General features: G+C 45.3%; 1 protein-coding gene across 2 annotated transcripts in view; it reads left to right on the top strand.

Moving 5' to 3' along the window:
- Window positions 1-9,504, top strand: part of DCPS (decapping enzyme, scavenger) — a 49,997-nt gene extending 40,493 nt beyond the window's left edge. The window contains exons 5-6 of one of the 2 annotated variants that reach the window (XM_029573223.1): window positions 2,052-2,162; window positions 8,790-9,504. In XM_029573223.1, the coding sequence (XP_029429083.1) occupies window positions 2,052-2,162; window positions 8,790-9,056 (378 nt within the window). In that variant the 3' untranslated portion in view covers window positions 9,057-9,504. The remainder of the gene's footprint in view (window positions 1-2,051; window positions 2,163-8,789) is intronic. The other variant, XM_029573222.1, reaches the window with a different exon arrangement.
- The last annotated feature ends 3,379 nt before the right edge of the window (window positions 9,505-12,883 follow it).

Raw genomic sequence — 12,883 nt, 5'->3', positions numbered from 1 at the left:
AATCCCCTCTTCAGTTTGGCTGCATGTTAATTAAAAAATAATAATAATAGTAATTGGGCCGTTTAAAAAAAAAAAATTAATTTGCTCCACAGCCCCCTCCTAAACCCCCCCCCTTAAATTGATGATTTGATGAGGCTCGGATCATGGCAGCGTCCTACAGTGATCTGGGCCCAGCACTTCTGCCTTTGGTTCTTTCAGCAGGTTTTTAAATAGATACAGAATTTTTATACTTTCATTTATTCTTAGCTACTGCTTAGGTTTATGGATTTTAAAGGTAAATATTTGTCCTTTATGTATTTTATGTTGTGTAATGTAATAATGTCTGACACACTGTCTCGCATCTTATATATTACCATATTATGAATGTATAATGTATTTTACTGTACAGTGCTTTGATTGTATTTATAGAAAGGCAATTCAATAAGATAAACTAAACTGAAAATGTGTAGCTTTCCAGCTGCTCTGAATCTCACTCAGTAGAGAACAGCCCTCTCCCCTTCCAGGCAATATGCAGACAACCGGAAGGAAGGAGGGTGAGGCTGGAGCAAATAGTACAGCAAAGAAAAGTGGGTCAGCTCTCTAATCCAGCCCCTCTACTCCTGACAAGTGCAGGTAGGTGGGGGGAGGGATGCTCACCGTGCCACCAAAAACCTAAATATATCATTACCTGGGATCTATTTTCTCTACCATTTTATTTTTCTCAGAATGATTTTGTGCTTGTGCATACTGTTTCAGATCTGTGTAAACAGTTTTACCAAAGCCATTACTGTACAAAGTTAACAGCAAAGTTAAGGTTAGGCTCCGAAAGATCTTTATTCCCAACTCTGTGCTTCAACCAGTAGGGCCACATAACCATATAGGGGTAGATTTTTAAAGATATGCGCGGGCGTAGATTTGTTCGCGCAACCCGGCGCGAACAAATCTACGCCCGATTTTATAACATGCGCGCGCTGCCACGCGCATGTTATAAAATCCAGGGTCAGGGCGCGCAGGGGGGGGTGCACAATTGTGCAACCTGCACACGCTGAGCCGAGCAGCCTGCCTCCGTTCCTTCCGAGGCCACTCCGAAATCGGAGCGGCCTTGGAGGGAACTTTTTTCCCAGCCCTCCCCACCTTCCCTTCCCCTACCTAACGCACCCCAGCCCTAACTAAATCCCCTCCCACCTGTGTTCAGAAAGTTACGCCTGCCCAAGGCAGGCGTAACTTGCGCGCACCGGCTGGCTGCCGGTTCGAAGGCCTCGGCCACACCCCGGAACGCCCCCGGGGCCGGCACCACGCCCACGGCCCCGTCCTCTGAATACCCCCGACGCCCCCCAAGCAAAGCCCCGGGACTTAGGCACGTCCCAGGGCTTTGCACGCGCCGGCGGCCTATGCAACATAGGCGCGCCGGCGCGTGCATAGGTGCACAAGTCCCCTGCGCGCATAAATCCAGCTGGATTTACGCGTGCAGGGCTTTTAAAATCTGCCCCATAATGTTTTCATTTTTTTTCTTTTGAGTCTGGCTACTTTGGGCTTTTAGCTCAGTTGAAACTGGGATTAGGATCCGATGTAATGAGCCTTCATTTGCAGCTACCCGGAGATTTTATTTCCCCTGTTTTATGTCCTCTGTCATCTCACCAAGCCCAAATCATCACAGTGACAGTCTATGGCCTGAATCCATGCACCAAGGCTCCTTCCAAAATCTTGTAATCATAGTTCCTAAATCCTGCTGCTAGGAGTCACCATTACATGATGTCTGTGACTTCCTCTGCATTAAGGGCTGTGAATGCTGCCTCTGCAGTGTCTCCAGCCAACCCAGGAAGTGGAAGATCTGAGCCGGAAATTGAACTCATGTCTTCCACAGGGCAGTGCGCATCATCACTGGTCCTCACCCACTAGGCTGGCCTTTGCCTAATGTTTTCCTTTTAAATGTATCAGTTAATTTTCTTGATCATTGCCATGCTCCATAATAAGCAGGGAAGCAAGCATGGCATGGGGTCCTCTATAAGAGACATTCAGCTATATGTTTGTAGTGTGATTGAAAGCTAACTGTGCATCTTTTGTTCTTGCAGGTGGATGACCTATATTTGATTGCTATTTGTCACCATCGTGGACTGAAGTCTCTGAGGGATCTAACAGATAAGCAGCTCCCCTTGTTGAGAAATATCTTCCAGGAAGGACAGGTGAGGTCACAGCTTACCCAGCAAACTCTGCAAAGGACAGTAATGGGTCTCTAGAGAGAGAATACATTCCAAGCCCTTATTACTTGACAAATTACTTTTCATTTACAAGTTGTTTTTTTTTTTCCTTTTAAAGCTGTGGTTTACAATATTTTAACCCGTGCATCTTCAAGGTACTTTCCAGCTATATACAACTTCTAGTTCTGTGTGCTTGAAGTACCTATTTTGCATCAGTTTTAACCTTCTCCCCATGTGATTCATTTGCAAGAAAGTCACAGATGGCCTCACACAGACTAGCTCTGATTAGTCCACTTTGCTCTAATGTCACCAATTGCATCACACACAATGTAAGAACAAGATGTATTCCACTGTGTGACATAGTTTGTAACACTTTAAAATATGACTGTTCTTAAAGGTAGAGGGGAATTCCATGTGGACAGCTTAAAGCAGTGGTTCTCAATCTTTTTTCCATCATGACACACCTGACTGACAACGTTCACATGTGTGACACTACCATCCATGGCGAAAATAAAAAAACAAAAAAAAAAAACAAAGCTCAGTATTATTTTTATTGTTAAGAATGACACAAGGGAAAGATAAGTACTCTGTCTGAACAGAAATTACATAAATAGTAAACCTCCCATACAAAAACAGCACCAACGTCCAGCACTGAAACAGTAACCATGTTTACCTAAGAAAAGGCAACACTGAAAATATTACACCAGGCCTTAAAATACCAATACACCTTCTATTAGGAAAACGGAACAAGCCAGGCTTGTTAGATAGCGGCATCGAAAGGCCTTGCATTCTGTCAGACGGGGGTGTTTTAGTGTGCCCTTGGGCCTCGACTCGACCCCAGACGTATCCAGGACCGAATCGAGGGTTGACGGTGTGTTCCAGCATGGCTGACGGGCTTACCCTCTGCCACGCCTGCAAGCTCCCAAGGCCAACAACATGTTGATGTTGGAATGTGAATGGTCCTCCGACCATTCCGAGCCTGCTTGGATCGGCATGGAGTAGCAGACCTGGCCTGAGGTCGAGGGCAGACAGGCCTTGACATGAAGACATGACATCAAGATCAATGCTACGGCATCGCAGACGAAGACATGACACCAAGGCTGATGCGGACGGCATCAGAAATGAGGGCTGACACAAGACATGACACCAAGGTAGCTGAAGACATGACACCAAGGCTGATGCAAAGACATCATGGACCAATGGTCTATGCGACGGCATCCTGGACCAGGGTCGATGCGCTACATCAGGAACAAGACGTTGACATGATACCAAGACTGATGCAACGGCATCCAGGACGAGACGAGGAACTTGACGAAGTCCAGACGAGACGAGAAGCTAGGCGGAAGGCCATTGGCACTGTCTCTCAGGGCGCCCTACACAGTCCACCCACAGGACTGGTCGCGGACCACCCTGTCCCACTGCGCACCCTACACAGCCCGAGGAGGCTAGTCACGGACCAAGCTGAGAACGGGACAAGCGCAGGGAAGAATCCAGTCGAAGTGGGACTCCGACGATGAAGCCAGATGTCGCCCAAAGCACCACAAAGGCTGGCAGGAAATGACGGCTCATGAGCACAGGAACGAATTCCACCTGTAGGCAACTCCACGCTCGGGAAAGACGTCATCCGAGAGAGCGCGGCCTGACAGGACCAGAAGGCTTGGGAGCACTGAAGACCCAGGAGCAGGACACCAAGGAACTTGGAACATCAGGAAGCAGAAGATCAAGATGAGACACCAGGACACTTGGACGGGGACCTCAGGCACGAACATGGCTTGACGAGACGAGATGAAACGAAATGAAGAGGAGCTCCACGAAGAAGACCTGACAGAGCTCTGGCAGGCAGGAGCCTCCAGAGTGAAGTAACTCCGATGCAAGGCGAAGACTGAATGAAGGAGCAGCCCTTTATAGGGGTGGAGCAGGAAGTCCAATCTTAGGTGGGGCCAGCACATTTCCTGTGTCTGGCCCTTTAAATTCAACAAAGAGGCACGCGCTGGCGCCTAAGGGAAGCAGGAAGAAGCTGTGCAGGACCACGGACAGTGGCGCTCTCCTGCATGCTGCGACGGCAGAGCAGAGGAGGCAGGCCGGTTGCAGGCAGGCCTCAGGGCAGCCTCCAGGCTGCCAAATGAGGACCCCATCGATGGCGTTGCGGCTCCCGGCCGCAGGGGCAGGCTTCAGGGTGGCCTCCGGGCCGCAGAAGGAAAACACAGTCCGCGGCGCCAGCCGCATGGGAGACCCGACTTTAGCAGCGTCTGTGCTGCGTCAGGCAGGCACGAGGGGCGGCCGCAGGAGCAGGAAAGTCTGCGGCTCCGGCCGCAAGGAAGGCTTGAGTCCGGTGGCACCAGCCGCGTCGGGCAAGACAGCAAAAACGTGGGGGAAGGTAAGCAGTGCCTACTCGTGGGGGGACCCGTGGACAGGTCCATGACAAGGCTGCTATAGAGCCCTACACAGAAACTACATGCCAGCAGAATACTTCACCTCAGTTACATGTGCCAGACCTCACCTAACAAAGAATAAAGAGACCATAAACTATAAGTAGAAACATGCAGACAAAAACTGAACTGGAAACTGCAACAAGCCAGAGAGACTGTATGCAGTGTAACAAAGGAAAAAGAGAATGGGGGCACTAAAATTCTCATAGCCTCCTTTTAACCAAGACAGATCTGGTTCCTGGTTCAGCAAGAGAACCTGTCATCAGGGAACCAATCAGGCTTGGGAATTCCCCAGATTTCATCTGTCAAGATCAAGGTAAGTTGCACCATACCAACATCAAGTCCCTGTTGAGAAGCTGACTTTGCAACCCTTGAGTTGACTGATGATGTGTCTCGCATTTTTTTAGCTTCAAGAAAGGATTCTACTAGAAAGTCCTATGGATTTGCCTTATGGTGTGATAAAAAGGCCCTAGGTCCTTTGTCCTACTCCACACAAAAACTGCTTGATTACTTCTACATCTGTCTGAGTCTGATCTCAAAACCAACTTTGTAAGCTTTCATCTTATTGCAGTTGGCACCTGTCATCATCCTTTAGAAGGTAAACTATCTCTGTGCAGCCTAAGGTCCCAGTGGCGAAGAAGCCATGCAGGAGCTACAGGACTGCACCCATGTCACCTCATCCCTCCAGGACTTCTTGTCCTGGTGGTGGGTAAATTCCAATCTGAAACAGGGACTAACCTTCCAAAGTACACGGGTCCAAATTGTACTAACAATGGATGCATCCAACCTGGGTTGGGGAGCCCATGTTGATGGACTCCACACCCAGGGTCTATGCTTAGGAATAACTGTCAAATCAATTTCCTGGAGCTTCAGGCGATCAGGTACACTCTATGGGCTTTCAGATTTTGGCTGTCCAACAAAATTATACTGTTACAGACAGACAACCAAATGGCAATGTGATATGTCAACAAGAAGGGGTGTATTGGATAGTACCTCCTTTGTCAGGGAGCAGACCAGATATTTATTTATTTTTATATACCGACATTTGATCGAGATATCACATCGGTTTACATGAAACTGAAAGGTCAAATAAGACATGGGCTGCTTATTTTTACAGAATAACTTAGAACTTTACATGTAACTATAAGGTTAAGTAAGGTAGGGCTAGCGGAATACCCTTAGAAGCTTGGTGTCTTGAGTACTTAAACATGATAACTTAATTATATGATCAGGGGGTGGTGCTCAGGGCCATGTATCTGGCCAGAAAGGAGAATGTGATTGCAGACAGACTGAGTTGCTTCTTCCGATCCCACGAATGGTCTCTGGACCAAGGGGTGGCGAATCGGAACTTCTGCCTGTGGGGAAACCCGGAGATGGATCTGTCCACTGCACCTTGGAATAGAAGGTTCCTCAAGTTTTGCTCCCTGTACAAGACACATGACAAACTAGTCTCAGACACCTTCATCCATTATTGGGGTGTGGGTCTCCAGTATAAGTACACTCCAACTCCACTTGTGGCAAAGACTTTGTTGAAGCTTTGTGAGGACAAAGGGACTATGATTGTCATAGCCCCTTATTGGCTGCAACAGGTTTGGTTTCCATTCCTTCTGGAGATGTCCATCAAGAAACTGATCAGACTGGGGTATTCCCCAGACCTCATCACCTAGGAATGAGGTAGGTTGTGGCATTCCCAACTTTCAGGTCTTATTGCTCAAATCTTGGATGTTGAGAAGTTGATTCTACAACCACTCAATCTCTCGGAAGGGTGAGTCTCGGGTCCTTATAGCTTCCAGAAAGCCTTCCACTAGAAAGTATTATGCACTGAAGTGGAGGAGGTTTTCTGTGGGTTGTGAGCAAAAGGACTTAGATCCTTTCTTCTGCTCGCCACAAAAACTGATTGACTACCTTCTGTACCATTCAGAAGCTAGTCTGAAGACCAACTCTTATTAGGGTTCACCTGAGCGCGATTGGCAAATATCACCATGGTATAGAGGTTAAGCCCATCTCTGTATAGTTGTATAGTTCATGAGAGGTCTGCTTCAGTTGAAGCCTCCCCTAAGGCCTCCCGCTGTATCTTGGGATCCCACTGTGGTTTTAGGTCAGCTGATGAAAGCGCCCTTTGAGCCACCGTGCTCCTGTGACCTCAGGTATCTGATCTGGAAGGTCAGATTTTTGGTGATGGTCACTTCAGCATGCAGAATCAGTAACTCCAGGCCTTAGTGACTTATCCACCTTACACTAAGTTTTTCCATGATAGGGTGGTCTTGTGCATGCACTCTACGTTCCTGCCTTAAATGGTGTCAGACTTTCATCTTAACCAGTCCATTGTCCTGCCAACATTCTTTCCCAGACCCCATTTGTACCAAGGTGAATGAGTCTTGCACAGTTTGGACTGCAAAAGAGCCTTAGCCTTCTATCTGGAGCAGACAGAAGTCCTCCCAACTTTTTGCTTCATTTGATCAGAACAGGTTGGGGATCGTCATTGCCAAGCAGATGCTTTCTAATTGGCTAGCAGACTGCATCTCCTTCTGTTATGCCCAGGAAGGATTGCATCTTGGGGTGCCGGCCAGCCTTATGCTTTGGTTGTTGGGCCACATGGCTGCCTCTGTCCATGTCATCCCCTTGGCCTGCTTGCACATGCGGAGAGCCCGATGGACTCTGCATCACACTAGTGCCAAACCTCCCAGGACCTCAGTGTGTGGGTGTGCATCATGCCTCCCCTCCAGGTCTCCCTGTCCTGGTGGCAAATTCTCCCCAACCTGGAGTGGGAGATTGCCTTTCAGACCCCTCCATGCCAGGTTGTGCTCACTATGTTGCTTCCACCCTAGGTTGGGGGGCACATGTGGATGGCCTCCACACACAAGGTCGCTGGTCAACCCAGGAGGCTTCGTGTCAGATCAACGTCCTGGAACTTCAGGCAATAAGGTATGCGTTCTGGGATCGCATGTCTAATTGAGCGGTCCTAGTCCAGACTGACAACCAGGTAGCGATGTGGTACATCAACAAGCAAGGAGGTACCAGATCACTCCTCCTCTGCCAGGAAGCTGTCCACATTTGGTCCTGGACCCAGTCCCTGTGGTCTCCTGTGGAGTCCTGGGATCTTAACGTGGTGGTTCTGGCTCATCTCATGCAAGATCTCTTCGAGCCGCTGCATTCCTTTGAATTGAAGCACCTCTCATGGATGGTTATCTTCCTGATTGCAGTTACTTCGGCACACAGAGTTAGTGAGCTTCAGGTGTTGGTAATATATCCACCCACCCTAAGTTCCTGCCCTAGGTGGTGACTGATGGATGAGACTAAATAGTTCAGAAAGCAGAAGGATTCTTTCTTCTTTTTAAAGACAAACAACTCTTAGTTAAGAGACAATTACCAGCTCCTCAGACATCCATTTCCAGATGGGTTTGCTCTTGTATCACTCCAGGTTTCTTCAGGGCAACTGTTCCATTTGCTAAGTCATATGCAGAGAGGTTAATATACTTTGTGGAAGAAATAGACAAGGCAGTTGGGTTCTAGTCATTGCTATTTCAATGTGCTTATCTTTGCTGCTGCAGCAGGGCTGTACAAAAAGATCAACCATTTCCATTTTAACAGCCCTGTCACTGTCCTTTCATATTTAAAAGGAAATTTGTCTGCCTTTTCCCCCCCTAAATCTATTTTGATTACTTCTGATATCTTTGTAAAGAGTTATGTAGGAAAAACTAGAGAGGTGATGCTTGATGGTACCATATCGAGAATTAGAAAGGTAGAACTAAGGAGAGAGGCCATACATGATAGCACCCTAATGAAAACTAATAAGGATGGAAAGAGGTAGTGTATAGATAGAAGTCTAAGAGTCAGATGAAAATAAGAGGAGAGGCTATACAAGATGGCTTCTTAACGAGTGCTGAGTGGGAAAGATTAAAGAGACATCCCATTGCACGAATGCTCCCTGATGAGAGCAGTATAGTAATGAGTAAGAAGAGATGGTTAACAAAGACTCTCAGATGAGAACCTGATAGGAACATATGAGGAAAGAGAGAATGTGCATGTCTCTTCTACGTAGAATACAGATGTCATTGCTCCTGTATTTTCTTGAGTGTTCCTTAGATCTGTAAGGAGGGGGACAGTTTAAGTTACCAACTGTATCCTAATTTTTAATATATAATCAACAAGTCTAAAAAATCTGTAACTTTTTCTTTCATAGGAAGCCATATTGAAACGCTATAGTCTGCGTGGAAACCAGCTGAGAATTTATTTTCATTATCAACCATCTTACTACCACTTGCACGTGCACTTCACTGCCCTTGGGTTCGATGCCTCCGGCACAGCTGTGGAACGTGCCCATCTCCTATCTGATGTCATCGCCAATCTAGAACTCGACCCCATGTACTACCAGAAACGAACTCTAACCTATGCACTCAGGGCTGATGAGCCCTTACTTAAGAAGTTTCTAGATGCAGGAAAGTGTTGAGTTTCAGTTTCAGTGGTGTTTTTCTACATTTTGTATTCATGTTTTTGTTAGTAAATTTGTTTTCTGATCATTTTCAGAAGTTTTATAAAAATGCAACAGACAATTGTGATTCTGTTAATGGTGTTCTAGCATCACAAGAATAAAATTAAATTGCCATAATGGTAAAAATATATTGCATATATTTATTGTTAATGAAAATGTTAAAAAAATCAGAGACTTCTGGAACAGGGTGATTCAGAAGTGTCACAGGAATATAGACCCTGTAACCTCTGAGACTGGATGGCTTGCAGGACAGGCATAGGAAAGAGAGACCGTCACTTCTATGTTGCCAGTTTAATTCCAACTTCGGCTCAGTGATTGAAAATTATTACCATCTGAAAGCTAATTTTTGGTCTCTGTGAAATGATTTGGTAGGATCAGTCTTGTTTCTGTTTATTTCATTTGGTATTCCACTTTTTTTTTTTTTTTTTTTTTACCATAAATGGTCTTACAGCGAATTACAATTAATGTTAAAGCAGACAGATCTCCGCACTGCTATAAAGTCATCTTCAGAATTGCCATTAATTAAAATCCTTTTTTGTAGATATGGCTAAGGATAAAATAGGCTTTGAGCGTGAACTGTCATTTCACTTTACAGTGGTCTCTCCAAAGTAGATTTGAGGCCAAGTTTGCACCTTGTTCTGTGGATACATGGAATACTTCCAGTTACAATGTCACTGACACTAGTTGATCTTTACAATCCTCTTTGCTTATTCCAGGCATTCTTGAATTATGTTGCTGTTTAAGCCTCTGCTACTGCCACTCAGAGGCTAGATCATGCATCCAACACTTTTCCCCTAGTTTCTAATGTTTTTCCTGAGTCTATCCCTTTGGAACTTCATATTGTGACCTTTTTTTTTTTTTTTTTAAACTTTCTTTGCTCTGAAAAATATTTGCTTCTTGTGCATTATTTATACCTTTGAAGTAATTGAATGTCTCTGATATCCCACATCGCTCTCCTAGTCTCAGGAGGGGATCAGCAATGTTTTTTGGCCCAAGTGCCATAAAATCCAACATTCCTGTTCTGATCTTGCTCCCCTGTAATGGTATATCACCCAAATGCTTACTCTGTCCACATAATGCTGGCACCACAATCACTTTCAAAACTCCCAATGCTGCATTATCTGGGTGGGCAGAGCGGTGTGCTGCACCTTAAATCTGATGTCATAGGGATTTTGGTGGAGACTCTGCACCATTTTGGAAACATTTCTCTGGGATACCTCATTGCAGCCAAAAGCTTTGGGTGGGGGGGGGGGGGGGTGGGAGGATGTAGAATGCTTTGTTCAGGTGGTCATGTCTGAATAAGGACTTTGCTGCTGTTGTCTGGTGCTCTTCCAGTGCTGCCGGCTCCATATGTCCCATCTGCAATGCGACCACAGCTCCAAGGAATGTGGCTCAACAGACAGCAACTTCATCCATGCATGGGAAATCTCTGATGGGGTAGCAAGCTCCTCACATGACAGCGGAGGAATGCTCTGTGGCAGGAATGGCTACCATTTTAGAGTCTCTACATAGCTTGACTCTGGAGTTATTTCTAGATGGGGTTTCTCAGGCAGGGGACTTGGGCTTTCTTGTTTTGACCCCAGAGAGAGAGAAGTTACTTAAGGCTCATGTAACTCTCCAGTGTCAGACCCAGGAGTTTTTTCATGGGTAATACTGTGGGCTATACACCAGGTTTTCTGCTCCATACAAAAATCTGGTAGTGGTCGGATGGGGTCGCTACAGATATCGCTTTGTTGATTTCATCACCCAGCTTGCTTCCATATGGAGGGATTGCTTGCAATCATCTTGGGTTGGCCAGGAGGTACTGGATCAGGCTGTAGAGTCTCCCTCTCCAGATTTTTTCCTGGGCTCAGTGGGGGACCTGGAGGAGGGAGGCTGATAATCCCTGATTAATCTGTAATTAGGCTTTTTCAGAAAGAGAAATTTGCTTCACTCATTTCCCAAGTTCTCCTTTCTGAATGTGTCAGATTTCAATGTTGATGTGGTAGTTCAAGGTGACCTTATTTATCCTTGAGAGACTCAGAAAGTCTTCTAGATTTTTGCCCCTTCACAGAGCGCCGACATGCATGGTGCTAGCGGATTGAGAATTCCTGAAGGGTAGTGTATCAGAGGGAGCAAGGCTATGAGTTTGTATCCTCTGCAGAGGAAGAAACTCCTAGTTTTGGGTCCCTTGAGTGGATGCTGTTGTGTCAGCTGTGACCTACAAAACAACTATTCCCATGGAAGGTTTCACCGTGCTTAAGGGTGCGCAGCATAGGAAGATTGAATCACTGTTGAAACAGCCTTTTCTGCTTTGGTTTTGGTAGTCCAATCCTCCATATGAGCCTTGGTATGCTGGCTGCAGTAGTTTCAGGAAAGTCCAAAGGTGTTCCACTTGGAATCTGGGGCTGCTTTTGTGGCAAATATGGTATATGATCTGGTGAGGTTGACTTTGTGGTTTCTGTGGCTGCACCAGTGAACAGAAGATATGGCATCTGAGTCTGGCTTAGCAAGCTCCCCTTCAAAGAGAAATTGTTGTTTGGAGAGGATCTGGAGAAATTGGTAATGGATGTGGAAGAGGTCAAACCCCAGAAATTACCAGAGAATAGAAACTATTTGGCTTCTTGGTTTTTCAGAGGTCGCAGTCACCTGAGGGACACCAGGAGATATTGGCAGGGGAAGCAGTTTTCCTCCCAATCAAAAAGGTTCTGAGAGAAGTTAGCCCTTTCAGGGTTCTAGGAGGCCCAGGAATAATAACATCAGGATCACTGGGTTTTCCAGAAAGGTTCAGTGAGTCTGCAGGTCCCCTCCAAGGGTGGTCCAGGAGGAGGTTGTCTTCTGGGGAGTGGACATCTTAATTTTGTTGAGTTCCTAGTTAAGTTTAGGATAATAAGGGAGTTGGAATTAGAGTACTTTAAATTTACAGGTGAATTTAATAATTAATCAGCTAGTGTCCTACAAGGGGATGATTAAGCTTTCAATAAGGGCTGGTACAATAGTATGATTTAGATAAGAGCCTGTGGTGATTAATGAGAAAGTGTTTCTTGCCTAAAACCTTTCTCCAAACTTTTATAAGTCCAAAGATTTCTCAAAGATCACTTTTCCAGCAAAAACTGACTCGCCAACTTGCAAAATGTTTTTGGTATCATAACTTTTTTCTCCCCTTTATTTAACTGCACAAACTTTTATTATCTTTTATGTTTTATTGCATCACTGCTTGGTTAATGCAATTTACAGGCGGCATATAAAATTTTAATAAATTAAAAAATTGCATAAATCAGATACAATATTGTGCAGAAAAAATAGTTACTGAGAGAATCTTATCAAAAGGGCACATGCCCCAAGAAAAAGAGAAAGACAACTCCTCTTTGGTGGAAAAAATTAAATCACTGAGTGCAGAGGTAACACGGATAAGCGCATACATCAAAGGATCAAAAACACTAAAAATAATGAGAAAAATCCAAAACATAAAGCCAAGATATGAGGCACTAACGGAAGAAGTCTTTAAATTCATATTCTCCAATAATACATTGAAAATAACAGCAGAAGCACAATAGCTACCGCGATGTGAAGAAAACAGAGGCACCAAACTAAAACATTTCAGAGAGAACCTAAAGCATTTTCCAGTGAACTGGACAAAAGCATGACTGCTGATAAAGCACCACCAATGAAAGAAGAGAGAACAGTTTTGGAGAAATGTATATGAAAATCCTGTATAGCACAACAGAGAAGCATCCAGGAGAATATAGAAAAAACAAACATCAAAACTATGGAATTGATCTCAAGTCATGACAATTGAGCTGGAA

Source organism: Rhinatrema bivittatum, chromosome 12 (assembly GCF_901001135.1).
Source record: "Rhinatrema bivittatum chromosome 12, aRhiBiv1.1, whole genome shotgun sequence".
In the NCBI taxonomy this organism is placed as follows: domain Eukaryota; kingdom Metazoa; phylum Chordata; class Amphibia; order Gymnophiona; family Rhinatrematidae; genus Rhinatrema; species Rhinatrema bivittatum.
The sequence above is the reverse complement of the archived record's forward strand: the minus strand, read 5'-3'. Positions and strand labels throughout refer to the sequence as shown.